The sequence below is a fragment of the Brachyistius frenatus genome, unplaced genomic scaffold, assembly GCF_029030835.1.
Source record: "Brachyistius frenatus isolate BFR_SWC_R1_liver_20210118 unplaced genomic scaffold, ASM2903083v1 Contig_21, whole genome shotgun sequence".
NCBI classification, from domain to species: Eukaryota; Metazoa; Chordata; class Actinopteri; family Embiotocidae; genus Brachyistius; species Brachyistius frenatus.
The window spans coordinates 822,930-850,540 of NW_027210620.1; the positions used below are offsets into that span (position 1 = coordinate 822,930).

General features: G+C 45.3%; 3 protein-coding genes and 1 non-coding gene across 5 annotated transcripts in view; 2 read left to right on the plus strand and 2 right to left on the minus strand.

Moving 5' to 3' along the window:
* Positions 1-1,503: 1,503 nt before the first annotated feature.
* On the minus strand, positions 1,504-5,582 carry LOC138619629 (transmembrane protein 236-like). Its single transcript, XM_069696254.1, has 5 exons — positions 5,073-5,582; positions 4,764-4,836; positions 3,932-4,055; positions 2,875-3,045; positions 1,504-2,742 (listed from the first exon to the last, which is right to left on the minus strand). The coding sequence occupies exons 1-5, from the start codon at positions 5,342-5,344 to the stop codon at positions 2,189-2,191; spliced, it is 1,194 nt and encodes a 397-aa protein (XP_069552355.1). The 5' UTR covers positions 5,345-5,582; the 3' UTR covers positions 1,504-2,188.
* Positions 5,583-7,363: 1,781 nt separating this feature from the next.
* hacd1 (3-hydroxyacyl-CoA dehydratase 1) lies at positions 7,364-15,982 on the plus strand. Its single transcript, XM_069696325.1, has 7 exons — positions 7,364-7,576; positions 9,695-9,812; positions 9,913-9,931; positions 10,060-10,148; positions 10,592-10,713; positions 13,146-13,324; positions 14,550-15,982. Exons 1-7 carry the CDS (start codon positions 7,458-7,460, stop codon positions 14,630-14,632), a joined length of 729 nt encoding a protein of 242 aa, XP_069552426.1. The 5' UTR covers positions 7,364-7,457; the 3' UTR covers positions 14,633-15,982.
* Positions 15,983-16,083: 101 nt separating this feature from the next.
* The window catches only part of LOC138619677 (collectin-12-like), a 42,230-nt gene continuing 30,702 nt past the window's right edge, over positions 16,084-27,611 (minus strand). The window contains exons 3-10 of one of the 2 annotated variants that reach the window (XM_069696323.1): positions 25,421-25,543; positions 20,137-20,223; positions 19,005-20,048; positions 18,307-18,804; positions 17,951-18,087; positions 17,761-17,870; positions 17,075-17,220; positions 16,084-16,957 (exon numbers count right to left, since the gene is read on the minus strand). In XM_069696323.1, the coding sequence (XP_069552424.1) occupies positions 16,935-16,957; positions 17,075-17,220; positions 17,761-17,870; positions 17,951-18,087; positions 18,307-18,804; positions 19,005-20,048; positions 20,137-20,223; positions 25,421-25,543 (2,168 nt within the window). In that variant the 3' untranslated portion in view covers positions 16,084-16,934. The remainder of the gene's footprint in view (positions 16,958-17,074; positions 17,221-17,760; positions 17,871-17,950; positions 18,088-18,306; positions 18,805-19,004; positions 20,049-20,136; positions 20,224-25,420; positions 25,544-27,611) is intronic. The other variant, XM_069696324.1, reaches the window with a different exon arrangement.
* trnar-acg (transfer RNA arginine (anticodon ACG)) lies at positions 27,008-27,080 on the plus strand. The gene has a single exon. It is a non-coding gene; the product is annotated as a tRNA-Arg (tRNA).

Genomic DNA, 27,611 nt, shown 5'->3' on the forward strand with positions numbered 1-27,611 from the left:
TCCATTATACCAAAAGAACTTATGATTTAATATAAGTGCAAATTCTTTGGAAAGATTCACCTGAAAAGTCACTGAGTGCAGAAACAAAATGAGCTCAGGATGAGGGACACTTGAACAGCAATCATTTTTAAAACAATAAATCTCCTTTTTCTTATCGTGAGATTTTCAAATCAGGCAAAGATGGACTTTTTGTTTTCTTCATTTCAGCCTAATTCAAAACGGTAAAGCAGCGGCAAAAAAAATTCATGACTCCGCTTTACGACAGCTAGTCAGCAACACGGACGTTATTGAACCTTTCACCTGCAGCTCTACCAGAATCGATACAACAGAAATGAAGCACAACATCCGTTCTGATTATGTTAGTGCAAGGCGGACTTCCTCAGTGGATGTTTTTCAGCTAAACATGTCGCTGGTTGCATTTTTTTTTTTTTTTTTTTTTTTTTTAAATATTTTTTTTATAAAAGATAAAGCTTTGATACGCGGACCTGCAGGGGTGAAAGATTCACACGAGCACTGCAAAGTTTTAATCTGGTGATTTTCAAACAGTATACACGCACTTTAATATATCGTATGTCCCCTCTAAAATCACAATGAATCGCTGAGGCAGTGGGTCGCGTGGACATTTTGCAGGTGCGGTGACATTGTGTCGTCTCGGTCGTCCCTGCTCTCGTCTGCGATGAGGCTGTTTTTCAGAAGAATGACAGGAAGCTTTTTCTCTTGGGGAGCAGTTGGGAAGAAATGGGATGAATTCCAGTGTAAAAGATGAAAAACATTCGCACGCACGCGCTCGCGCTCTCTCTCTGTGCTCGCTGTCAGTGTCGGGAAATTCTGCGCACGTCGTAAATCACTCGCGCGCAGGTTGAAACTTATATTTTAAAAGAGTTTCTTTATTAATTAATTACCAAAATAAATGTATCAATGATACAAACTCACACCCGTTTCTCTTTTGTGAAAAATAAATTAGCAAAGAAAAACCTAATATTAACAACATGGATTTATGCTTTTACACATTCACTGCACTTTATGATGGTAGAAAAAAAAAAAATCTGCTATTAACTCTCAAGGGACATCACAGGTACATTCCCAAAGTGCCATGCTTGGTGAGGGTGAGGGGAGGTTCGAGGGGTAAAAAAAAAAAAAAAGTATCTTTGCACGTAAAGGTAATAATACATAACACAACAGTCATCTGACAAATAGTTTCCATTGCCTAAGAGCTCCCTTTTGGCCTGTGAAAAGTACCATCATGCATTGTGGCGAGATATCTCGTCTGTGTCGTGAACCAAAATTCATACTTTGGTTGGGGTTGCACCAGCTGTTCTTAAATCCCTCAATAAGTTTTCAGCGCAAAGTTTTTTTTCTCACTTTTATTGATTACGTTACTTAAAAATCATATAGCTATTCTTGAATACAGTTATTTTAAAAACTAGATGTGTATAAATGGTTTGCCATTAAACATCTGTGGCATCGTCCAATAATTTTTTTTTTTTTAAAACGGAGTCACTGTAGAAACACAAGTTGTAGCAACTTTTAAATATCGCGGTTGTCTCGGGGCAAATTAGCTTGTATATTTACTTATCTGCTCCTTTAACGTTTTATAATTTTATATATATATAAAAAAGCTTGATTTGGAGACTTGATTGACTCTAAACATTATATATTAGGACGATAACATGATCTTATTGCTTTGCTAATGCTGCCTTCAAATGCTGTCATGTTTACCGCGGCCAAAAGAAGACTCGTACTGTTCACGATGTCAAATCTCAGAATTTTACGTTATTATTGTAATACAAGTCATATTATTTAGAGGTTTTTTTTCATACTTTAATGATACGTCTGAGAAAAATGCTGTTCCCAGCCCGAGTTTTTTTGCCCCCTCTGACATTAGCTTCTGCATTTCTTACATTTTGTTACCCGACTGCTAGCTTGCTGAATCGTTAGCCTCTGTGTCTTCTAGACGCCGTCCGTGTTGCCGTTGCCGAGCAACAGTGTTCTCATGACTTGAACTCCAAGCACACCGTGCGCACAACGTCCTGTGTCGTAACCACCAGCTCGCCAGTCCGATATTAAATTTAAGAAGAGCTGGTGCAACCACGTTCTGGATCCTAGCCTCTTACACCTCCTGTTTGCGTCGACCCTTTGCTCCGGCCACCTCTTTTATCGATGCCCGTTTGTCCATGAAGTGTTGACCTCAAAAGAACATCCTCTCTGTGTTGAACACCCTCAGCTTGGTCATAAAGTTGAAATAGACAAAGGCCAGACAGACCAACAGGTTCTTCATCAGATAGAGGATGGGCGTGACGAAGCCGAAGAAGGCGATGAGGCCAACGCGCACGAAGAAGAAGGGAAAGTCCTGCAGGGCGACTCCTAGAGAGGACAGCAGGGGGCTGTGGGGCATGACCACCACACGCAGGCACGACAGGTAGCTGAAGATGTAGATGGGGAACACCCAGCCCGAGTAGTAGACCAGAGGATGTCCCGCCACTCTCACCATCTCCACCGTGTCCATCCAGAAGATGAAGCTGTCCACAAACACGTCCGCGCGGGCGTCGCTGGCACACAGGAACCTCAGCGGCCCCGTGTAGGCGTAGGGAGATATGCGGTACGCTGTGGTGCTCGCTGATCGAGAGCTCAATCCAGAGATACTAAACGGCCTGCCGGGGTTACCTGGGATCCCCGGGACCATCCCGTTGGTCTCTGGTCGAGCTCCTGCTCCGTTCTGGTTCCTGTCATTGAGCTGGCTCGCTCCCGGTGGTAACGCGGCGGGTACACCTTGCCCGGGTACAGCTGGCCCGGGTACAGCTTGCCCGGGTACAGCTGGCCCGGGTACAGCTTGCCCGGGTACAGCTGGCCCGGGTACACCTTGCCCGGGTACACCTTGTCCGGGTACAGCTGGCCCGGGTACACCTTGCCCGGGTACAGCTGGCCCGGGTACACCTTGCCCAGGTTGCCCCGGCACAGCTGGAGTGATCGGAGTTACTGCTGTTACCTGTTCCACATGTGTGAGGACAGTTGAGGGGATGTCAGCGTCTCTTTCCATGTCATTAGCTGGAGAGAGAAAAGGAAAGACGGACATCCAGTCAAACAGGATTTTAATCTAGCAGAGACAGCTGGAAATGACTAATTACTAATGTGGGGTTGGTTTTTATATAGTAACTTTTAAGTAAGCAGCCATGACAAGAATCATTCATTCATCATTCATCATGTATACCCGCTTTATCCTAAACACGGTGGACCAGTTCATCACCGTGCCAACACAGACAGGCAGACAATCACTCAACCGTGTGAATTCGTACGAAAGACCAATTTAGAATCATCCATTTCCCCAAAATACGTCTTTGGACTGCAGGAGGAAGACGAGCAGACACGGATACAAACTTCCCCATACAAACGTCCCCGCTGAAAAGCCTCAACGACAAGAATCATAATCCAGACTTTGAACCATATTTGGCCAAAGGTTCTGAGATAAGTGAGAAAAGCCTATGACCAAAACACAACTGCAGAGTGGTCATAAAAAAAATGCAAACAATCAGCTGTTTTTTTGGCACCACTGACTTGTAAGACAGCCAACTTTCAATTCCCAGTGTTTTTTGAAATTCACATTAATAGTAATTCTTCAGAAAAATTTTGCTGGAGTTTGTCATGTCAGCACTGTGTTTTGAGAAGTGAGCTGGGCAACCACATTTTTTTCTTTCTTTCTTGCAGACGCTTTGCCTCTCATCCAAAAGGCTCCTTCAGTTCTCATCCTTTTGGATGAGACGTTTTTTTTTTTTTTTTTTTTTTTTAAAGGTTTAGATGGAACAGTTCACTTCATGTAGAAGCTCCTGCGGTGTAAAACCAGGCTGGTATCACTGCAGATGTTGACAGAGGAAAGTTCAGGCTCTCCAGCGGTCGGGGAGTGATCTGTGTAAAGTGCTCAGAGAGCTGTGCTCACCGTGGCCGGTCAGTCTGCAGTGACGCATCCTCTCCACAACGTCGATACAGATGAGCGAGAAGAGGACGAGCGATACGGGGAGCTCCGTGAACGTATCGTGTTTCATGTTGTTATTTATCTGAACCTGGACAGAAAAACATGAAATCAATAGCTGCGTATATCCCGTCATTATTATTTTTTTTTTTTACTCCCTTTAAATCAATATAGACCACATCACTTCACCAAGGCAACAATGAACTTAAATCACCTGCCGCTCTGGTATTTCCCTGAGTCAGGACTTCAGGACATGGAACAAAGCAGACAAGCTGGTCGTCTTTGCGGAATTTACTGCTCTTATGCAAAAGACACCAGATAAGCAGTGGGCCAGAGGGTCAGCTCGGACTTCACAAAGTGCCACATAAAACAGAAAATAAGGCCTGGGCTGCAGCCAGGGAGGAAGTGAAAATGTGCCTCATGGACAGATGATTTGACAAGAGCAGCGTGGACAGGAAGAGGAACCAAGCTGCTTATCGGTAGCTCCTTATTCATAAGGCTGATATTCCTCCCCTGAGACCCAAACACTTTCTCACAAATCATCACCTTTGTTCCACTCACGCAGGCCTCACACTGCGACTCCACTCAGCCACTAAATATAATTTGGATCCGTAACTGTACAGCTGAAGAGGCCGTTTTCTAAATTCCAAGCAACATCTATGGAGTAGAAACACAAATCGCCCAAAATAACTACAAAGGATCTACAATTACAGGCTGACTGTTGCTACAAATATAGCAACGCACAGGTCACAGATAAACTGATGTAACAGATGACAAAAGAATCCGCAGCATGTTGTACCTCAGAGCTGGCGATGAGAAAGGCAAAGCAGGGTAATGTGGACAGGATCACGTACACGAGGGCCACAGGCCTCCTGATGCAGAGACAGAAGAGAGGAAGGACAACAACAACAACAACAAAAAGTGAGGGAGGAAGATAGAGGCAGTTGCAGGACTTGACCTGTTCAGACTGAAACCAGCTGGTCAGGGCTCGTTCGGTGCTGCACCGGGACCTCAGCTGCTGACCATACATGGGTAGGACCGGTGCCGATCATCCATTAAAAGGCTCTGCAGGCTCCTGTCATCAGATCAAAGGCAAGGAGAGACTCACCACTTCTTCCTCCCAATGACAAACTTCTTCTTCATGAAGACCAAATACTTGAGGGGTACCCAGACCAGCAGGGCGGTGGAGGTCACGTAGGCGATGGACGAGGCCACGATCAACCAGTAGGCCGTGCTGCCGTCGCCGGGGGGCCGCGTCGACGTTTTGACCTTTGCTACGATGATGGCAAACCTCTGCATGACGATGAAGAGCGGTACGCACAGGCCTGCAAACTGCAGCACCTCGCACAGGGCGAACTTGAGCGTCCTCCCCGAGCCCATCCTGTGGCCGTCCACAAAAAAGAAAAAGAAGGGAGGGAGACGGGGGCTGTTGTCGCAGTGAGGCGACCCCTGTCCCTCTGAGGGCTGGTCAGGCCTCGGACTGCTGCATTGTCTGCCTCCACTAGCATTTTCCACACACCACAGCCCCGGCTCTCTGCTCTCCCAACTGCTTACACTGCACTAGGCATTGTGTACCTTGGTGTTACTCTCTTTTTATGCAGGATACAAACAAACTTTGTCTAAATCGGCACCCTGAAGGATATTCATGCGCTGCAGCCATCTAACCGGGACGATTTAGAGTTCAAAACTGTGTCTCAGTCAGTGTTTTCCCATCAAAACACAGCAAACACTGTTTAACTTTGATCATGTATACCTTCTATTCAAACGGGGCTTTCTCCAAATCCAGGACTCGTACGGGGAGTTGATGACTCCCACAGTAAAACCAACATCCAGGGACTGTTGGCGGTAACCAGAGAAACAAGATACCAATGAAAACATACAGGGTCTTCTCATATCTATCTGTCGCCATCTAGTGGTGAAATGAGATAACTGTAAAATGTCAGAATCTGCACAGTGACGTAACAAATATGAGGAAACTAAATGCTTTAAAATCACAGATATTACACTATTATATATATATGATTAAGACTTCTTGTGTCTCTATAAGGGCTGTGAAAGAGCCCGCTTTAAGCCTGCAGCCAACAAAAAGCAAGATGGAATTGGTTTTATGAAATGTTCTCCTTCCCTCAAAGAATATCTGCTTTTCCACGATCCAGTGCATCAACGCAAAGTCAAGCTGAGGATGGAGTGAAAATTTTGCTGACCTGTTAAGTCGAGAGCCCACAACCCAAAACAGCTGGACATCGGGCTGCTGCTGACCTCAGACACCTGAACACCTGATCAAGTAACTGGTTCAGGATTAGGTGGTCTGGACTATATTTGGTTCGGTCTTTTAGTTTACACACACATTTCTACGTGGTGTCATTAGGAGAGCTATTTTTTTTAGATTCTGCATTGATGCCGTTTCTCAGGCAGTAACTCCATCAGAGCCTAACTCAGTCCAGTACAGACTGATACCCGTGTACAAATCAGATTCTGGTCCTCATAATATGGAGAGACTTTTATAAACGTGGTGGCACAGAGGGGGAGGGGAGGGACCAAGAATCAGTTAAGAGGTATGGGGAAGGGGGGGGGGGGTCATGGGAAATCAGAAAATCATTTCTGGAATAAATACAGCGTTGAAATTTACCACAGACTAAATAAAAATGGACGTAGTCTGAAAAAGTGAGGCCAGGGCAGGGGTGCCTAAAAGTGCAATATCACCGAGGACCACTAGATGGCGACGGCCAAAACACAGACCTCGAAGGCTTCGAAATCGTATTTTCACAAACTGTGTCACGGTACAAGAGCCTGAATATCTAATTAACTTGAATTAAATTAATGAACTAGTTACCTTGCTGTGTAACATTTTTAAGACTTCACCACTTGAACGCTGGGAATACGGTGAGCACGACTTCCCGTGTTGTAACCACGAGCTCCATTTGAAATGAAGCATATGACCTATGTGACCTTAACGGTCCAAAGGACGCCGATGTCGGTCCTTCATGTCGCCCAGATGGCTCTCAAGGTGTCACGCATAAATAATCAAATTAGATAAATAAGGAAAGAACACCCCAAGTGCACACCTGAGGTTTTCTTTATGTCAAGTCAATTGTATTTACGTGAACCAGTTTAAATCCGATCGTTCCCCCAAAGTGCTGCACAACAAAGACGTGAAAGATTTAAGCCATTTAGGACAAAATGAAACCAAACGAATGTTTCTATATATTTTTTTTTTTAGACAAGATTTGAATACTGGTGTTGATATCTTAAACAAAAGGGGGACCGGAGAAGAATCAGTGCTTCCAGTTCAAATATATTTGATCGTATTATTTTACTCGTCCCGTGGCCCACCAGCAAGGCGCTCGTTGCACTAGTCCCGCGAGAGAAAGAGAGAGGGGGGGGGGACGACCCGTGGGCGGATAAATGGATGGACGACCCAGCTTTGCTCCCCTCCCCTCCCAGACCCAGCTGTCAGCTCCCTTCCTGACTTCCCCACCCTGCCCCCGGTACCATGGCGTCCAGCGAGGAGGACGGCACGGTCGAGGAGAAGGAAAACAACAACAAGAAGAGAACGAAAAGCGCCCTCGCTACCGCATGGCTCACTTTCTACAACATCGCCATGACCGCCGGGTACGTGCGTGATTGCGCCCCCCGTTCGCCTATTAATAAGAGAGAAAGTTAGCCGCTCCCTAAAAAAAAAAAAAAAAACTTGTAAGCGTGTGTTGCCGTTTATAGGACTGTGTGTCTCCGTGTCAGGCTCAAAGTGCCACTTCAGCTCGCCGGGTTCTGCTCGTCGTCGCGCCGGAGTCGGAGAAAAAAAAACATTTGAGCGATCGGTTTAATAGTAAGAAGATAAAAAATAATAATAATAATAATAAAAATTTAAAAAAAAAAAAACACCAGGGGAGGAGGGAAAGGGGGGGTTTGTGAGAACGTTAAAAAAAAAAAAAAAAAATGAATGAATGGCGTTTTGGTTGAAGTGACAGTCTGGCGCCGCAGCTCGTGTCCAAATAGGGCTGACGGCACGGTGTCAGGCGTCGAGGCCCGCGGTGCGTCCGACAGTTGCAGTGATAAGTATAGCCGGAGCGCGCTGACACTGGAGCTCAGGTCTGCGGCAGTGAACTGCTCAATGGGCACATTTCTTTTTTATTATTATTATTATTATTTTTTAATAACAACATTACATTTGTGAGGAGAGAAGACGAGACGAACACACGATACGGGAGTGAGCCGTCGGATCGATAACGACTTAACGCGCGTCCAGTTTGGCACCGCGCCCGCAGTATTGATCACCCCCCCCCCCACACACACACACACACACACACACACCATTCTCCCTCCCCCCCCCCCCCTTGAGGGTATTTGACATTATGACACGGATGTCAACCTGTGGAAAAACGGCCTCTCACGTGTTCAAAGCCCACGAACAAGATTGTAAACAAGACATCAACCGAACATGCAGGGATCGATTGCAGTCATAAATCCCCACTCGGTATTGTTTAAAGCTCCCTAGGAAGGCAAACATGTCGAGTAAACAATACACGTCTCTTGTGTACTCGTCATTCGGAACCATTTTGAAGCCTGATTTCTCCCAAACTGACGTCAGAGAAAATATCAGACGAACTTGAATAGTTAACAACATGCAGACGCAGAATACAACTTCTGTGTAAAAAATATCCAGTCCAACTGTGAGTCCAACAGTGACTCCGTAAACTGTCCCGAGGTCATCTTTAATGGCTGCTTTTCCGATATGCTGAGTCAGGTCTGAGGAGGCAGATTCATGAGATGTGCATTTCAAAAAGGTTTTTCAATGTCGCACCTGGATTTTTATTTTAGCGGTATGTTTATTTATAAGTGGAAAATATAAGGCTTCAGGCTCCAAACGATGATGCGGGCACGTTTTGTTTTCATAAGATACATCAGGCTGATTAATTCAAATGACGAGGTGTTGAAAAGGAGAAAGTTGAGACGATTCAAGAACAAATTTGAAACTTAAAACGGCTGAAATGTGCAATTTTGCTTATTTGACAGTTTTTTTTTTTTTTAACATGAATATAATTTGCAAGCTGCGGCTGTTCGACTGTTTAAATGTAAATTGTTCAAGTGTCACTTTAAAGAGGACCTGATTTTAGGACTTCGTTTGAACTGAGTAACAGTGATTCAGTCTGGTTTATGTTCCTTCTGTGAATGCAGCATCGCTTTCAATTTTCTGTGTAACGACGCTTCAAATGTTGTTGGTTTTTTTGTTTGTTTGTTTTTAAATCTTCACAAACAATTTAGTCTTTGTAATTCGTCCCACTCATCATGTTTTATCAAGTCAATCATCCCTCTTTTCTTTGCCGGCTTACATTATCAACAAGTGCCGCAGCAGCTGGATGTCCTTCTGCACGTACCGCCCAAAATCTGAAAAGAAAAACAGAATATTTCGTTCTTTAGTCCAAACAAACGACAGCTGACATATAATAGATGACGCTTCTTCAAGTTGTAGAGCTAAAGAAACAAAACAAAAATTAGACGAGAGGGCAGGCGGTAGGAGCTGTGGAGAGATGGTAGCAGTGTTGTTTAATGAATCGGCATTTTATACAAGATGATTTTCAGGTTGTGTTGGAGGTGATATGATGATATGCATAAGTCTGCAGAGCGACTGTTTCCTCTTCGTCCGTCCTTCACAACCCCTTAGTCTTCTTCAGCCTTTTAGCTGACTAAGCGGTCCCTTGGTGTTCCCCGTCCTGTTTTGTTTTGCTGCAGGTGGCTGGTTTTGGCCATGGCGATGATGCGCTTCTACATCCAGAAAGGCACACACAAGGGTCTGTATAGAAGTATAGCAAGGACACTCAAGTTTTTCCAGACCTTTGCGTTAGTTGAGGTAAAATATAATCCCGCGGATCTGACTCCACTTTGATTCTTGTGAAGAGAAAGAGACGATTAAAGTAACTATATATTTGCTTTTGCCTCTTTTCTGACAGGTGGGACATTGCGCCATTGGTATGTGAGGATTTTGGTTATTCACGTAAAAAAATATATATATATATATATATGACTACGTATTTTCATAACCAACATCGATCCAGGTGTTGACTGTTGATTTCTTTTGTTCTTTGATTCTGCTGCAGGTATCGTGAGGACTTCTGTGATCGTAACTGGGGTTCAAGTGTGTTCGCGGATTTACATGGTTTGGTTCATCACCAACAGCATCAGACAGGTGAATATTACAATTAACACCAGCTAAGTAAAAAAAAAAAAAAAAAAAAAAAAACCTGCAGAATTTTGTTACGACTTCATTTGCCTTAACAATGAAATATAAACGTTTTAAATCGCAGGTTTCGCTCCGGTATTTTTACCTCCACACATACAGTTTAATAACATCCAGCAATGTAACTTGTTTTTTTTCAAAAGGTTTTCTGGAACGTAAAGCTTCTGTTGGTGTCTAATATAATTTGTTTTATATTTACCGAATCCCGTTGTTGCTCCTAAACATTTACACACCAGAGGTTAAGGTCAGGGTCAAGGTCAGGGTCACGGTCAGGGTCGGGGTCAAGGTCAAGGTCAGGGTCGGGGTCAGCGCCCTGTAACAGCACCACCCGCCCGGTTTTGAAGAGGTTTACTTTTAACTCTGCCATTTCTTTCCCCGACCGCAAACAAAAGGTCCAGAATGAAGAAAGCGTAATCCTATTCCTGGTTGTGTGGACGGTGACAGAGATTACCAGATATTCCTACTACACATTCAACCTGCTCAACCACCTGCCGTACTTCATCAAATGGGCCAGGTGGAGATGCCAGTTATTTGTCAGTGTCGTGTCTGAGCATGTCGGGTCGGTCCGATCCGGCGACTGTCCGCCTCTGGCATGCGTCCCTCGCCGGGGTCTAAACCGGCTTCAACCTCAGGAAGCAGTTCAGCGGCGCGTGCATTAAGTATCGGCCGGCTCACGCGGGAGGGGGTGGGTGGGGAGAAGCATGTGTGTGTTTACTGATTAGCACCTCATTAGCCAGCGGCGGGTGCACTAACTGCTAACGTTGTGCTCGGACAATGCAGACGATACAGAACAGAAAGCGCCGCGCGGCTGCGTTATCGGTTTTCTCCAAACTGCGTCTGATGTTCGTCATCAAAAAGTTTGAAATCGAAATCCTTAAATATCAGCACTTAAATATATAAAAAATATAGGTCCAGAATGCCCCCCCCCCCCCCCCTCCGACTTTAGTCTCGTCTTTAAGCACGGTGGAGACGCCGGGCCTCCCCGCCCTCACCCTCACCCTCTCCCTCTCCCCCCGAGAGGGGCTCATGTTCAGCTGCTCCTGTTTTTTAAGACCATCTGTTTTGGTCATGGAATGTTCACCCAACGTTTCTCTCGCATCCGCCGAGACGCTCCTCCGAGCCTCCGCTGCGGTCTCGACTAAATACAGGATCCCTGCGGTCCTGAGTCACGGCGCGCTGTAGCGCAACGGAGAGGCCCGCTGTCACCAGAAGGAGCCGCGCTGTCTCTCTCTCGCACGCACTCGCGACGTGGCTCTGCAGACGGGAATAGTTTGTAAAATCTTCGAAGAGACGCTCAAACCCCCCCCACCCCCTCCCCCCCCGCCCCTTCCCGATTGCCTTTTTTTTCTGAATTTTTGATTCTCGTTATGACTAAACTGTGACCCAATTTTGATGTGGCATTCCTCAAATGGTTCGCCAGCTTCTGCGAGCTAAATAATCAAAGTCCCTCCATTGTCAGCGGAGTAATCAACCCTTTTAATGCGGCGATTCAGTTGCTGTAAATTGTCTTGAGGCCTAAATTGCAGCCGCAATTTAATCCCGCAGCTCTGCTTACGTTGTGCAAATTCAAATCTTTTGCCCCCCCATCCCCACCCCCCACCCAACTGGGGAACCCAGACTCCAGGTTTTAGTCACCAGCCGTCATCGGCGCCGCAGCTTCTCCCCGATTTCCCCCAGCTGTCACGACGCTGCACCATTTTCCAAAACGGTGCGTTACAATTGCTGAAAAGTAGTCGGCTGGTTGTTTGCTGACCTGAATGACAGAAGTCACACCTTAAAAACTCAAACCGAGCCTCCTTTGTTTCCCCCCCACCCCCCCTCTTTCTTATTCTTCCCCTCAAAGTTGCGGTACTTTTCTAGGATCACATATGTGGGACTAACGCGCCGCAATTGGCTCCGGTATCTTTGAGATTTCTGGTGGAATTTATGTTTGCGATCAATTCGGTTGGAAACATGGCTACTGGGCCGCTGGGATGTTTTTGTCGGTTTTTAACGCAGCAGCATATAAATCACTGTTTGGTAGCCTTCAGGTCTCAGATGTCAGAGCTTCCCATGAACGCACCAGTTTGGAAAATTTCTCAAAACCCAAATGTGCTTTCGGCTGCAAAAACATGCGTTGACGTAAAATAGTGTTGCTACTGGAAAGTAAGAAAAAAAAAAAAAAAAAAAACTTCCATCAGTCTTGTAAGCTGGGTATTGTTTTCTTATAAATACAGATCAGAGCACTCTATAGTCAAACAGTTTGAGAAACACTAATCAGCTTCTGATGCATCAATTAAAACTGTTTTGGTTCTTCACTTCACCTTATACTCTTCAAAGATGTGACATACAGATGATTGAACTTGCAACATAACTAGTGTTGCATGAGGTTATGTCGGAGTACCGTGTCCATATCCAACGATTAGATTAGATAGATAGGTAGATAGGTAGATAGATAGATAGATAGATAGATAGATAGATAGATAGATAGATAGATAGATAGATAGATAGATAGATAGATAGATAGATAGATAGATAGATAGATAGATACTTTATTGATTGCGCAAGGGGACATTTTTTCATTACAGCAGCATGGAAGAGACGGCAAAAGCAATAAAAAGTAAAGTATAAGTATCTTCTTTTTTTTTTTTTAGCATATACAAATATAATAGAATACGATAAAAAAAAAATAATAATTGAATTAAAAGCAGTGCAACGGTGTTGATGTAGGATGGATTTGGCCAGAAGGGGAGTTATTGTAGTCACACAGCAGCACAGCCCACATAAATATAAATAATATAGCATGTAAAATGTGTTGCAACGTGTGTGCGCCGCCAACCCCCCCTTTGCATTTTCAGTGTTTGACCAGCATGCGAGTGTGTTAACGCCCACTGACAGCGTGGTTGCAGTGCGGTCGACCTGTGAAGGTGCTCCGGAGAACACGCTGCGCTCTTCTTCCCGTGGCAGATACAACCTCTTCATCGTCCTGTACCCGCTGGGAGTCGTCGGGGAGCTGCTCACCATTTACGCCGCGCTGCCGTTCGTACGCAGATCGGGAATGTACTCCATGAGGCTCCCCAACACGTACAACGTGTCCTTCGACTACTACTACTGCCTCATCGTCGTCATGCTGTCCTACATCCCACGTAAGGAGCAACCTCGGTCCAACGCCGCGCGCATTTTAAGTCGGGAGGCGCGCGTTGTCTCGGAAGTGGCCGGAGGACGCTTTTGTAAACTGTGAAGATTCAGCCGTACAAAACCGCGGTCGGTACTGGAACTGATTTTTTTTTTAAATTTTTTTTTTTAGTTTTATTAAAAAAGCCAAACCAATCTTAACACTAGCTAACATTAAGTTAGATGTAATTCAGTTAAACAAATTACAGTTCATAACTACCTTTAAAAAAAAAAAACACCATATGCCATATCATAACATTACTGTATCCCAACAGATACTAACCTTGTACCTCTTTGGCGGGTACTAATTCACTTTATGCCGTGTTTTTTTTTTTTTTTTTTTACCGTTTTCTCGTACCGAAAGTTTTTAACTGCGTATCGCGCGACAGGAACTATAGCGAGCGCCTTTCAAAATAAAAGCATCTAACATGAAAACCGGAAACAAGACCGTGCGAACTCGACAGTAGGACAAAGTACAAATTAATTTTGCGAGCTAACAAAGCTGTCCTTGGCTAGAGGTAAAACATAAATTGGGTAATTTACAAACCTCGTTTCCTCCTGCTGAAAAAAAAAAAGTTTAATGTAATGGAAAGGATGGGGGACATCACAGGTGCAGGGAGTCGCTCCTAATGAGCAAGAGTAAGAGCCTGAATCCTCCATCTGAGGATCCTTCTCATCGTTTCGACAAAGAAAAATCAACAGATCCCCCCCCCCCCCAAAAAAAAATTCAAATCTAGTTTCACATTAGAATGTATTTGGCATCATTTCAGCCACGTTAAAACGCCATAAATAGCACTTGTGTGCCAAAAGGAATCAATATACACCGGGGATTGAATATAATCTCCAATTAACACCTGTATAATATCCAATGAAATACAACCGGGATGCAGTAAATAGGACTCCTGTGACACTGATAATGCCTGTTTGTAAGATGTTGTGTTACATTTCCTATATTGAAGTATTTCTTGGAATTAAAAGACTGAATATTCAGCTTTGAAAACATGTAATGGGCTGCAGGTTGATAGTTTTATTTTTAATTTAAGATTAAATGATATTGTGTAATGAACAGACCCCAGCTGGCATTATGAATCTTAATCAGCCTTTAGTTGACTTTTTCTGTCCAGTTTGCGTCTGCATGAGACACGTAAATGAAATCGTATTTATTCCATGGGTGGATCTTGTTTGTCTTTGTCCCAGTGTTTCCTCAGCTCTACTTCCACATGCTGCGGCAGAGGAGGAAGGTCCTTCACGGGGAGGTCATCGTGGAGAAGGACGACTAGACAAAGCACCACCTCATTCATATGCCTTCGTTTGAGCCAGCCTGCCTGCCTCCACCTCACCTCACCTCACCACCCACCTCCCCCCCCCCCAATCCCTCAATCCGCTTCATCTCACCTTTTAGCACCATCGGCCGTTACATTCTTCATCGCACGGGACCTGAAGAGCCGCACAGCTGAAGAGAGCCTCAGCCAGCGGTGCCACGGGAGCTCATCAGTACCGAGTCAAGACAACTGATTTGGAGTATTTCTTTGTGGGGATTAGTTCCTGTCTGAATGGTAATATTGGAAACATGTTTACAGCCCCAGTGCTGCTGGAGCTCGAGAGGGAAACCTGGCGTCGTGCCTCAGCACTGAGAGATCCTGAGTTTTTCGTCCAGGAGCTTTGAGAGAAACGAGCACCGAGCCACAACGCTACACCCCGAAGGAGAAAGAGGCAAATGAGAAAACAAACGTAGGAGGAAGATTGTAAGTTGTGTCTCCTGAGTTGTCCCCACTTCATCCCCCCCAGCCCACCGAATTTGGCAGATCTATTTTTTTTTTTTTTTTTAAAGTGCTTTCCACAACAGATTTTATATATACAATAGCGTGGCTGTACAAAACAAAGGATTTAAAAGAAAATATTTATAGTTCTATCATACCTCAACAATAAATCTACATTTAGACAATATGCTGCTTCTTTTGTGTATGTTTGTTTTATGTGTAAATGATGCAATGTGAAATGAACAGTTAATAAAAAGCATATTTCTTAACGATAATTTATTCACATGCTGTTATGACTTCGAGCAAGCACAGCTCAGACTTAACATGTTGTCTGCTTGGCTCAGCCCCTGCATTCTTTTATGTCGTTTTGATGTTTACTATGTCAAACTAATTTACAAGAGTGCATGTTAAACTAATTTGAGTCTTCACAGAAGTAGTGGGTTTTACTTTTCTGTAGGCCGCTGTAGGTTCAGACTACAATTTAAATTTGTGTGAGCACTCGCAGTCTTCAGTCTCTGTTTTGTTTTGTGTTTTAAACTCTCCATACATAGAAAGGTAGTTAGACTCCCTCCCACTAAAGGTGCTATTGTAAGATCATTTCAATCTTCTGTGCAGCTGAAGGAGTGACTGTGAACGGAGTTGACCTGAAGCAGGAAAACAGGATGTGAAATGAGAGAAAATGTTCGTCCGTGAACTGCGTAGCCCATGGTTATCTAAGAAAACTCAACATTTTTGTTATAATCTGGGTTAGAGATGAGGGGAAAAAAACAGCAAAATATTTCAATGGAAAAGTTATTTTTCAAGGAAACAACAATAAATGTGAAAATACCTTTTTGTGCAAAACCAATAAATTAAATTCTACAATACTGAGGAGATTTTTTTTTTTTTTAACTTCACGCGAGATATTAGATCTATTTTGTGTGGGTCTGCGTGGAAACGCAGAGATCGGCCAACGTATACAAACACCTGACGGGTTTTTTACGCCTTTATTTGTGAGGTTTTTCCTTCATTTATTCAGAGTTGTTGTTTTTTAACAGGAATTACCTGAGTGCAGAAAATGGCACATTCTCTGTTTGCAGGAAGGATCCAGAGATTTTTATTTTTATTTTATTCATAAACATATTTATGTCTGTAATAGTGAAAAAACAAATCATACACAAAGTATTACACTGTAAACTCAAGCTGATTGTGACATTTTTTTGAAGTTTATGTGTAAATACTTCATTTATTCCTACTTGAGTAAATGAAAATGTTACATAAGACATTCATGAGGTTAGATAACAGTTTCCTTGAAGATAGCATATCAGCGACATTATGTTTTTTGCGCATCATTTTGCACCTTTTCTCTTTTTTAAGACAATTACATGAACAAAAGCAGTACGGTAAGTCCATTGGGCTTCATAAAATTTATATTTCCCTACAAAACTTGCATAATGAAATATACATTCAGATATTCAGTTGCACATGGAGTACAGTTTTATAAAATGTATTTCAAATAACCGTTAAAAAATATCTATATATAAATCAGTTGGTGATTCGGTAGTTTAAAAAAAAAAAAAAAAAATGACAAACACAGATCGTCCTCCGTCTTTGGTTGCCCTGTTGTATTGCACTTGCTGGTAAATGTTGGACTGGCTTCACTCTGGAGGAGAAAGGCGTCTCGTCAGCACCGGAGAGACGTTTGCTGCTGCAGCCCGGGTGCTCCTTTCAAAATTGTCCCTCTGCTCTCTCCGTATCGGACATGTCCACGTGCTGCGTCAGTGGACCAGTACCACATGGGTGAAGTCTAGCTGCTCACCGTGCGCTCGCTTTTGCCACGACGCTATGATCCAGGCGATCTTGCTGCTGGGTGGGGGGTGGCGGGGGGACAAACAAAAAAAGAAAGACATAAAATATCCATAAAATTACTCGCTGAGCTGAAGAAAACTGTCAAGACAAGATGAGAGACGGAAGCAGACGTACAGGTCTCCATTTCCTTCTCACAGATGTAGCTTATGAGATCTTCACAGAAGAAATCGTTCCACAGCCCTTCGTGGATGAGACCCGCACAGTCTTCTCCCTCTTCGTGGCCGTGGCCCCAGTTGTCAGGCTGACCCGGCTTCCACTTTCTGCAGGCGGACAACAGGGGGCGATCACACATTAGATTTACAGCGTGTCATCAAAAGAGTCCGGGGGAAAAAGAAAAAAAAAGAATCAAATAAACCACGGCATCAATTTCACATTAAATTCTTCTTCGTCTGCGATGGTTAGGTCTTTGAGGTGAACAAGCGCTTTATATTACTGGGTGGAAATTTTTATTTAGAGCTGCTCTCAGTGTCTCAACAGTTTACAGAGTACGGAGGGAACCGCTTCCACTGACTGTGTAAATAAAGGCCGAGTGAATCCGAGAGTATTTGTTTTGTTTGAATGGGCAGCAGGAGTTGTACGTGGCAAGTCAGTGCCATCAGAAAAATGATTGGAAAGTTTAGCTTTTCACAAGAATCTGAACGTTTATTTGGTGATGTTTCTTGGAACTGAAAACCTACAGATGGTGTTGTTATTAATGGCGGTGTTATCATTGGAAAGCTGTGTCTTTCCAGAACAAAACATCCATCCCAGGAACAGAAAAAGTTCCCGATGATGGCAGTATTTTCTGATTTCATACTGACGTGAAAACAGGCTGAGTCCCGTCGAGCCAGCGCCACAAGTTCTCCATCTTCCTGTCGGTCAGACCAATCCAGAAGTAACCCTTTCCGAAGGTCTGCTTCTTCACCCATTTCTGAGGATGCAGGAAGTATGGAGTCACAACTAAAGCAACGGAGCAACGGAGCACTTCAGATTGCTAGATTCAGAATTCACCTGTTCCTCCATGTCACCGATGATCAGTAGGGAAGCAGACTTTGATTCGCAGGTTGATTTTGCGTCGTCAAAACTGTGATAGTCTTTGGAGAAGAAGTAGCACTTGTCTCTGTAGTTCAGCCACTCCACGGGGCATCCTGCAACAAAGGATTTAATTTGATGATTGAAAGGGCACCGGACTGTTACCGGCAATGATCGATTATCAATTTGATTTCTTGCAAAGGATCTCGTTGGGGTGTGTGGAGATATTTGAATAAACCTGTACCACCCACTGTAAAGCTATGCGAGCTGACTCGGCATCTGATTCCAGTGCAGACATGAGAAACAATCTGAAATGGTGATTGGACTGATCGTACCTGGGGCCCACAGTGTCGGCGCCACGGCCTCATCCTGCAGAGACACGGGGCCAAACGGATTTACTGGACTCAGCATTGGGTGTCCTGGTTGTCCTGGCGGTCCTACCGGTCCTGGAGGCCCAACCGGTCCTGGCAGTCCCCTTGGTCCTTGCTCCCCTGCTGGTCCCATTGGACCACGGATACCCGATGGGCCCTGTGCCCCCTGTGGACCAAGCTGTCCGTCTCTGCCGGGAAGACCGGCAGTTCCCGGCTCTCCTTTGGTTCCGGGAGGCCCAGCCCGGCCTCCTGACCCTCGGGAGCCCTTGGACCCGGTGCTGCCAGGTACGCCGGGCAGGCCCTTCAATCCAGGAAGACCTGGTGGTCCTGGAATACCTTGCTCTCCTCTGGATCCTCGTAGCCCTGTAGAGCCCTTTTCTCCTTTCTCTCCCTTCTGGCCCGTCTGACCAGCTGGTCCCAGAGGTCCTTTGTCCCCTCTGGGCCCTCTGGGACCAGGGGGACCTGCAAGACAAAACAAACCGTGAACTCGTGAAACAAACTTTAAAGTCGTCGAAAACGACTGCCATATTATGGGAAATTCAAATTCTTTTATACACTTTTTTTTTAACCTGTTTCCGCTCAGATAACTAAGATGCTAAGCTAAGCTCATTGTCTTCCTGCCTGCAGCTTAGAACAGATATTTCATCAGTTTCATCTCTCACCCTGTAAAATAGTGAAGTTGGTTATGAGCTGTGAGTGCTTGGTGTCCACCATCTTCATCTCCTCCATGACGATAGACAGGCTGGTGACCTCCTTGTCCAGACGTGCTGCCAGCTCATCCTGCTGGGACCTCAGACCGGCCGCGTCCGTGCTCACGTCTGCCACGCTGTTGTTGAGGTTCAGCAGGAAGTCCGAGTGACGGCCGACCGTCTCGGAACAAGCGCGCAGGTCGTTCAGGTTGAGGTTGATGGCACCCAGAAGCTGAGTGGTGAAGCTGATGTTGCCGGTGACTCGGTCCATGCTCTGCTCCGACTCGTCCAGCCGCACCTCCAGCCGGTCGAACTTGGTGGACGTGAGGTTGCCAAAGTCCCGCTGCCGGTCCATGATCTCCCTCAGGGTCTGGTCGTGAGCGTCGGCCAGGCTGCTGGTGTTCTGCAGCTGGCCGGTCATGAACGCGAGCTGTGACCCCACGTCCTCCAGGTTGTCGTTGTTGGCCTTGGCGAGAGCTGACGTGTTACTGGCTATGATCTGCAGGTTTTCAACTTTACCCCGAAGCCATTCGGTGTCAGAGCGCGTCTGTCGGGCCGTCTGCTCCAGGCCCTGAAAGTCGTTGCGCATTTTCTGGATCGCCTGGCTGGTGTCGTCCACCGAGCGCTGCAGAGCGCCGATGAGGCCTCTCTGCTGGGCCTGAGTGAGGTTGAGGCTGCTGATGGTGAGCAGCGCCTGGTTCTGCAGTTTCACCTGCTGCTGGAGCTCTCTCTGCAGCCTGGCCGTGTCGTCCTGCAGACCCTCGATGATGCTGCCGTACGACTGCAGGGTGCCATTCACGTAGCGCAAGGTGGCTGTGTTGCTGTTCAGCAGCCCCTGGATGGAGCCCTGGCTGCCCTGGATGTCTGAGCCAATGTTCTGCAGCTGATTCAGCTTAACTTGATCGCTGTGGATGCGTTCCTCCACCGCAGACAGCTGCCCCTGCAGAGTCCAGATGTTGTTCTTAAAAGCCTGCATCTCCGTGGTGGTATTCTCCGACTTCTCCCCTGTTTGATCATCTGAAGGGGGAGATTCGCGCGATACATTACAACACTGTTTCCGCATCTCACTGTCGCTTTTACTCGAATTCGAAACCCACGTACGTACCGAGCTTTTTCAAATCGCTCTCGACGGCAATTATCTTTCCTCCATAGTTTGCAATACCTTCAGACACACTGTCGACTCTTTGCACCACTGTAAAGAAAACACAGCAGGTGGGACAAAGGTTAGTGTCACAGGTCAGACCTTTATTAACAGACCAAACAGGGATGACAGAAATGCCTGCAACCACAGACATCCTATATGAAAGGGATCAGAGAGGGAACCTATGAATGTCTCCGACAGATACTATAAGAAATGTGCCTGCGTGTCTTGTAGGCATGTAATAAAGGTGGACTTGATTAGTGTAATCTCTTGGGTTAGGTCAGATTTAGTCTGTGAGAGAGGTTCGGGTGAAGAAAAAATGGAATTTAGAGTTGTGGCGTAATTATATTCAGGTGAGAGACATTAAGAAAGAGAAAGAGGGGGGAAGAGACAGTGATGGGTGGTCAATGACAGAGATGGAGGTTGGAGGTCACCGGAGGACATTGGTGTGGGCCCTAGGGGACAGGAAGTGACCCGACCGGGGGGGGGGGGGTCCTCGGTAAACAGGCGGATCAAAGACGACCCGATGGAGACAGACACTGTGGCAGCGAGGCTCTTCACGCCCCCACAGGCGACACCAGCGTTCATTTCCTCTGGAATGTGTCTGGGATTCCAGGGAAGCAGCCCACTTCTACCACCAGCTTCGCCAGGGGGACAAATCCTCCAACTGCATGGGCTCCTCTGCTGGGGAGCTGCATCCCAGCTGTTTACTCCAGCAGCTAAGACAACAGTAAAGTCCACCAGGCTTTCACTTCTCCCCACAAAGATAGGATGAGCTGTTGTTAATCCATCCGACTGTCCGAAAGGAAGACGTAGGTAAAAGCACTTTATTTTCCGGTCCCATCGGCGCTCACGTTGGCCTGAAGCGCATCTTTGTTTAGTTACGCGTGTTTTTAAACGAGCTTATTCGCTCTCTCGCTGTGACGTTGATGAGGTCATCGCCATAGGAATATTATGAAGCTACAGCCAGCACCTAATTATCTAAGCATAGCATAAAGGAAGTCCCGGCCAATAATTCCAGACGTAGCACCCCGTAAAACTGTTTTACTCTTTGGTTTTGTCCTGATTAAATTACTACATGCAACATGTTAATTAAAGCCTTCTATAGGTGGAGCGTCTCTGACTTTGTGGTTCAGACAGAGTCAAGGCTAGTTGCTTCTCCCTGTTTCCAGTCTGTTAAAATAAGCCAACCATCTCCTGACTGTAGCTTCATATCAAGGGGTCAGATATGGGACTGGTATCGACCTCATAATAAAACTGCAAGAAAACAGAAAAAAAAAAAAAAAATCCTTCTGTCACTACAGACTGCAAAAAGAAGAATATTTTTCTGTTTTGGAAAATTGACGTTGAGATGTTTGGAAAACTTCAAAATCACAAAATGAATTTTTAATAGATGTCTGTTTCCTTTCTTTACCCACTATAACCCATTTAAAGCCGCCTCATGGAAAGAGTAAACAGATTAAAAGCCCAGAAACTATAAAAACATCCCCGGATTACCACATTATTTTTTAGTTATGAGGAAAAATGGTCAGTTGGATAAGAAATGTTCCACACGGACAACTCAAAGGGACACATTTTCCAGACACAGGATGTACGGTGCAGCACTGCAGTGCACAGAACACACTTTAACTTAAGCTCCACAGACCAACTGTAATCTACACCTATGGCACATTGTTTCATTCACAAACACTTACACGAACCTGGAAACGGAAACTAACCAAAGCAGAAACTTCTGGGGCCGTTTCCACATGTTCTGCTCATGTACTGGCCTCCAGAGAGGATCCTTGCATCACACTGCGGTCATATTAACCATAAAACACACATGCAGAAAGTTGAAATTGCAGCAGGGCTGCAGAGGAAAGCACGACTGAGGCTTATAGGCCCAAATGTTGAAGAAATGAGCTGTTTTGTACCCAGTTTGAACTGTTTCCAGATTTTGTGTGGGTGGTTCCTGAAACTGTGTGTTGACTCTGTCCAGGCTGTCTTGTAAAATCAAACTTCCTTACACAACGTATTAATGAAGCGAGTGAACTGTAAACTCCATTCTTTGATTATTTGATCATTTCTGGGAGGCACAGGCCAAGAATCTCGAGGCTCAATGTGGTACAGTTCACTGGATTTTGTAAAAAAAATAAAATAACAAGTGTTTTATCACAAACGTCAACTTTTATCTACTGAGTTCTGTGTCGCTCTGCTTTCTCAAACTGGAGGGCTGTTGTTTTGTGCGTTAATGGTCAAAAACACCATAAAAATCGTTCAACGTAGTTCAGGCTGTCAGAGAGAAAACAAGACCTTCTGCTCCTCCTCTTTCTTCTGTATTCAGGCTTGAGAAAATCAGCCAATCACAGGTCTTTTCAAAAACAAAAGGACATTTCTATTGGCTGTTCTCCAAAGGCAGATGCGCCCGCGCGTCTCTTTAGATATTAAACCTGATTCGGTGGCGGATAATTCTGGAGGAAAAGTTGCAATTCAAGCTTCGGCAACAAGGTGCACAGCGGGTAACCAAAGGGAAGCTTATGATGACGTAAGCACATAAACTAACTGTTTGCTAACTTTGTTGATTCTAAAAGTTTTCAACTTCTCAATGCTCATTTAGCATAAAATACGAATTGGGAACCCTGAGAAGCTATTTAACTTCTTTTTTTTTCCAGAAATACCAACAAAAGATTACGTGGGGCAATATCCCGACACAGAAGCCAACACAACATTAGCTGGTGTGAAGGTGGCATCAGGAGTTCAGGTGTCCTCTACGGTGAATTTCAATCAGCCTGACAGGAAAGCAGGAAACACCAAACATGTCCCAACGGGTACGGTGTGTTGTCTTGTCTCACATTTGTCCTAAAATCCCTCAAATGTAGCCACAGTTAGCTGATGTGAGCTTGCATTAGCAACCTTTTAGCTACCAGACCAGATCGAGTATTAACAGCAGCAGGTACTGAACTGAGCAGCAACGCGTTTTATTGCTCATGCCTTCGTGACTTTCTTATTTCAAAAGTTACAGTATCACTTTAACTAGAACGGGTTACAGAGACTGAACTGAAATATTTCCATTTCAGCAGCAAACTGGTTCTTCGGCGTTTTGCGCCGCTGTAAAAAGAAAGCGGCTCCTTCTGCCTTTTTCCGACTCTCTTTCAGGAAACGTGACGGGACTGAAATCCTCCGAGCCCCGAGAATGACCTCATATTGCTTTTGGTCGTGTCATTTCAGGAAAACAAGCTGCGGGAGAGAAGACAGAGGTCACTGAATCCCGGCTTCGCTCCTGAGGTCGAACGGCGCCGAGACAAAGGACCGACACAGAGGACGTTCCTTGCGGGTCAGTGATGGAGGACTGAGCGAGGCACACATGTTAAGTGCATAGAGCAGTCCGGGTCTCACTACATAACCATCTGGAGCTGGGAGTGTGTTTAGGCTGAGCTGTGGTTCCCTTGACAGAGCAGCGCTTCAGCGCCAGTAAAAACCCAATTTCAGTGGGTTCTGCTGGAGTTGCACTGAGTTCACTCGCTGCTCATCTGGGATCAATTAGGCCCGCATGAAAAACATGCAGCGTGAAGAAGGACCGGCTCAGCTCTGAGTGAAAAGGTGGTGGGGGGGGGGGGGGGGACATCAATGTTCACATACTCAAGACACACAGATAACCCGCCCGAACATGTTAACTTCATGCCATTTTCACCAATTGAAGATAAGCGGGGTGGGGGGAGAAACGTTGAGGGGGGAGGAAGGGGGGTTGGGGGCAATAACGCAGTCACATGTGGGAATGTTTAGCACAATTATGGCAGGAACATTAAGGGTTCAATCCTCCGAAAGACGGCGGGACCGTTTCCCAAACTGGAAAAAATGAGTGAAAGCCAACCAGGAAGTTCAGCTCCACAACGCCTGAAGAAGTTCTCTGGAGGTGTGAGCTTTGGGAGTGTTGGTAAAATAAACTGAGAGAAGGTTGTGGGCTGGAGACAGAGGGGCTTGGACACAGAGAGAGAAAGAGGGAGAGAGGGAGCGAGAGGACAGACAGACAGTCGGGTGGAGTTGAATTTTAAAGGGCCTGTTCACTTAAATCACAGAGAAACATGTGTACAAACTTAGCTCGGGTGGTTTGAAGTCATGCGGATAGTTTTGGGTGACGCGCAGAGGTTTTGAGATTTCTCTCTGTACCCCCAACACGAGAGGTGGATAGAATTATATCTATTACATCACATGTCCCCATTTCCTGTGAACAGTTTTAATTAGATTAATGTTCTACTGGAGAAACAGATCTCATAGAAACATTGAAGAAAGAGGTGTATGGAAAGTAATACAAAAAACAAAAAAAATGTCCTTGCCTTAAAGGAATATAATTAATATTAATTAATACCATATATATAAATATACTTCATTTTCTTGCAGAGACTTTAATGTCTGTCCGCTTTATAAAAAGCAACTTCCAGCAGCAGATCGGCTCAGCTTAAGGCCTTAAAGACTGGAAACAGTGTTTTATCCAAAGTTAAGGAAATCCGTAGTTTATAAATAGCATATTTTACTGAATTACTTTTATGTGCTGGACTATTTCTTGGAGACTCTTCACAACAGTGAGATTTACATGGCAACTGTTGATGATTAAACTGGCAAAATATAATGTTAATTAGAATTTTAAACAAAAAAACTGAAAAGATAAAAGATCTTCAGCTTGAACAGACCCTCAGCGTGCGAACACACGCGTGGCTTTGCTTTCCACGCCAGCGCTTTTCCTCGGTTTGAAATCTCTAGGCAGGACTCACGGAATTATTGTTGGTAACTCCATGCTTAAACACGAGCGTGGTATCTATCTTCTCCTCCGACTCGCGGCGAGAAAATTAACAGGTATGTTTCCGAAAACTTTAAACTCGTAGCTGATACGGATGAAGCTGACCCTTCGTTAGTATCGACGAGTGACGCATGAGGCTGAAACTGCTGTTTGTTTGTTTTGTTTCTCGCAGGCGTGTCAGACTTGCGGTCATACTTTCCATTACCAATCCATTTCCTGACAACAATGAAAAGAAGAACGGCCAAAGAACATTCGTGTCATACTTGGGCAACGCTGAAGGCCACTCGGGGGACCAAGAGATCTTATTTCTTGGCAACGCCAAGAGGAACCTAATGATATGTTTGGACGCTGGCTCTTTCAGGACAACGTAAGTGACTCATTTGAACAGTTTGGGAAAGAAAGTGCATCATTTTACGTCATCTAATTGTACCCGTCAGGTCGCAGTGATGGCAGAGTGCGGTGACCTCGTCGTACCTTTATATCCAAGTATGGCAACAGCGATGGTGAGGAGGGTACACAGCACGTAGAGCAGAGCTATGGAGGTCTTCAGCACCCATTCATTCTTACACTTGGTGCACTGGGTGCCCTCCTGGATCCCTGTGTGGAAACAATGAAGAATACCACATGATTCAGTACATTTTGATGCGTAATGTGCGATTTTTCCGAAGCAGAAATGTCTAAAATGGACATGCTGGTGGAGCTTGGTGCCGGCGGAGGACTCCGTTGCGTCCAGGAGTCCCACATCTGGACAAACAGCCTCGGAGAGCCACATTAAAAGAGTCCAGCCTGTTCCCTCAGGGGGCCCGGGTGGTGAAGGGGCAGGGGACACAAAAACAACCCCCCTCCCCCTTTACCTCCTCTCCCCCCACTAACTTGTTTACCCCTCAGCGACATGCTTATTTTCCTGAACTCAAGTCTTCACTCAGCCAACCGTCTCTTTTTCAGCCGCTGCGTGCACAAAAGATTCCTTCCCGGCGCACCGAGAGTGAATCGCACGGAGCGTTGTTTCTTGTGCAACGTGAAGTACTGCGGATCCACTTCTTCTCGTTGCCTTGCCTAGCGAAAAAAAAATTTCCCCTCGGGGATTAATAAAGTAACTACCTAACCTAACCTAACCTTCCTGCCGAGTCGGGGCCCTTCGCTTGCGGCGACACTTGTGGAATATTTCTTTTCCGAGGATATTTTTCATGACAGATGAGTGGCGAGATCCACAGCGCTGACGGGAACACAGCTGCGTTTCATTTTCAATCCAGGAAGTGTGTGTCTTTGCTTGTGGAAAGGTTGGGAGTGTGTGTGTGTGTGTGTGTGTGTGTCTCTGGTTTTTTCATGCACCTGGAATGAAACTCACTTCACATACCTCAATATAAAGGAAAAGTTGTCATTCACGACGGCAACACAATACACGACATGTTCACATTAAGCGGAGTCAGTCAGTTTCGGTCGTACGTCAACCTGCGAACCATTTAAAACCACAGATTTCACCACACGATCAAGTTAAAGTGTGTTTTACATGATGAGGTAATACATTTAAAAAAAAAAAAATGCAGCACTGATTGGCTCGTCACGGTCCCCCACTGGGAGTTTAGATGCCAAAGTTAACAAACTGACTTATTCTTATGGGTGTGAAGGGGTTGTTTATGATCACTGAGAGTTAGACCTCGGTTTAAACGCCGAGTCCAGCTGGAAGGGAGGCGGGGCGCCCGGCCAGCCCGAGAGAACACCAAGATTTACCGTAAAGAGCGGGCAAGTCCTGCAAAAAACTGACGAGTGGTTTTGAATGTAGTTCTTCCGTGTCTCCGATTATTTGCTGACTCAGACGACAACACCGCCTCACAGGACAAACGACAGACCTACTTTACTTCATTTGGTTAGGGCTGCACAGCGTCTTCCCAACACCCGGACTGTGAAAGCATGACGTCCTCAGTAGAGGTCGACCAAGAAGCTTATCGCAGATATGAGGGCACAGTGTCGACTAGAAAGTAACAATGGAGGTGACACTGTCTACTTCACATATTTGGCCAACCAGAGAGCTGTTCGAATCCCCTAAACCTGTCCTGTGCAGGGCTAGTGGCGCAATGGATAACGCGTCTGACTACGGATCAGAAGATTCTAGGTTCGACTCCTGGCTAGCTCGACAAATCTTTAATTTTCTCTCTGTGCTACAAAACATACATCTTCTCTACATACTGCGTATCCCAGGACACTTACATGAAGAAGAAACTCTTTCTGTCCTCTCAACATGTTCTAAAGGATGTCTGGACCTACAGATTATGGTAATTCATAGTATTCATAAACTCCCTCTCTTTCTGTTTTTTTTTATTCAAAAGATGTGAAACATGTGCAGCAGTACGAGATAAATAATCTGTGTAACAGAGATACCAAATCAGCGGCGGTGATTGTATAGTGATTATTACTCTGCATTGTGGCCGCAGCAACCCTGGTTCAAATCAGGGTCACAGCAATGACCTGTTAAAGATCATTTAGTTATGTTGCTGCTCAATTCTATGCTTCATTTTACATGAATGGAAACTGGCCAATTCAGGCAGATTTTACTGCATGAGTCCTCTTATTGTCCAACTCGACCGGTCAATTGATCACATTCTGAACACCCGTTGGCCAATTACAATACCAGCTGTTACAGTGCATTGTGAGAAAAAAGCGGCCC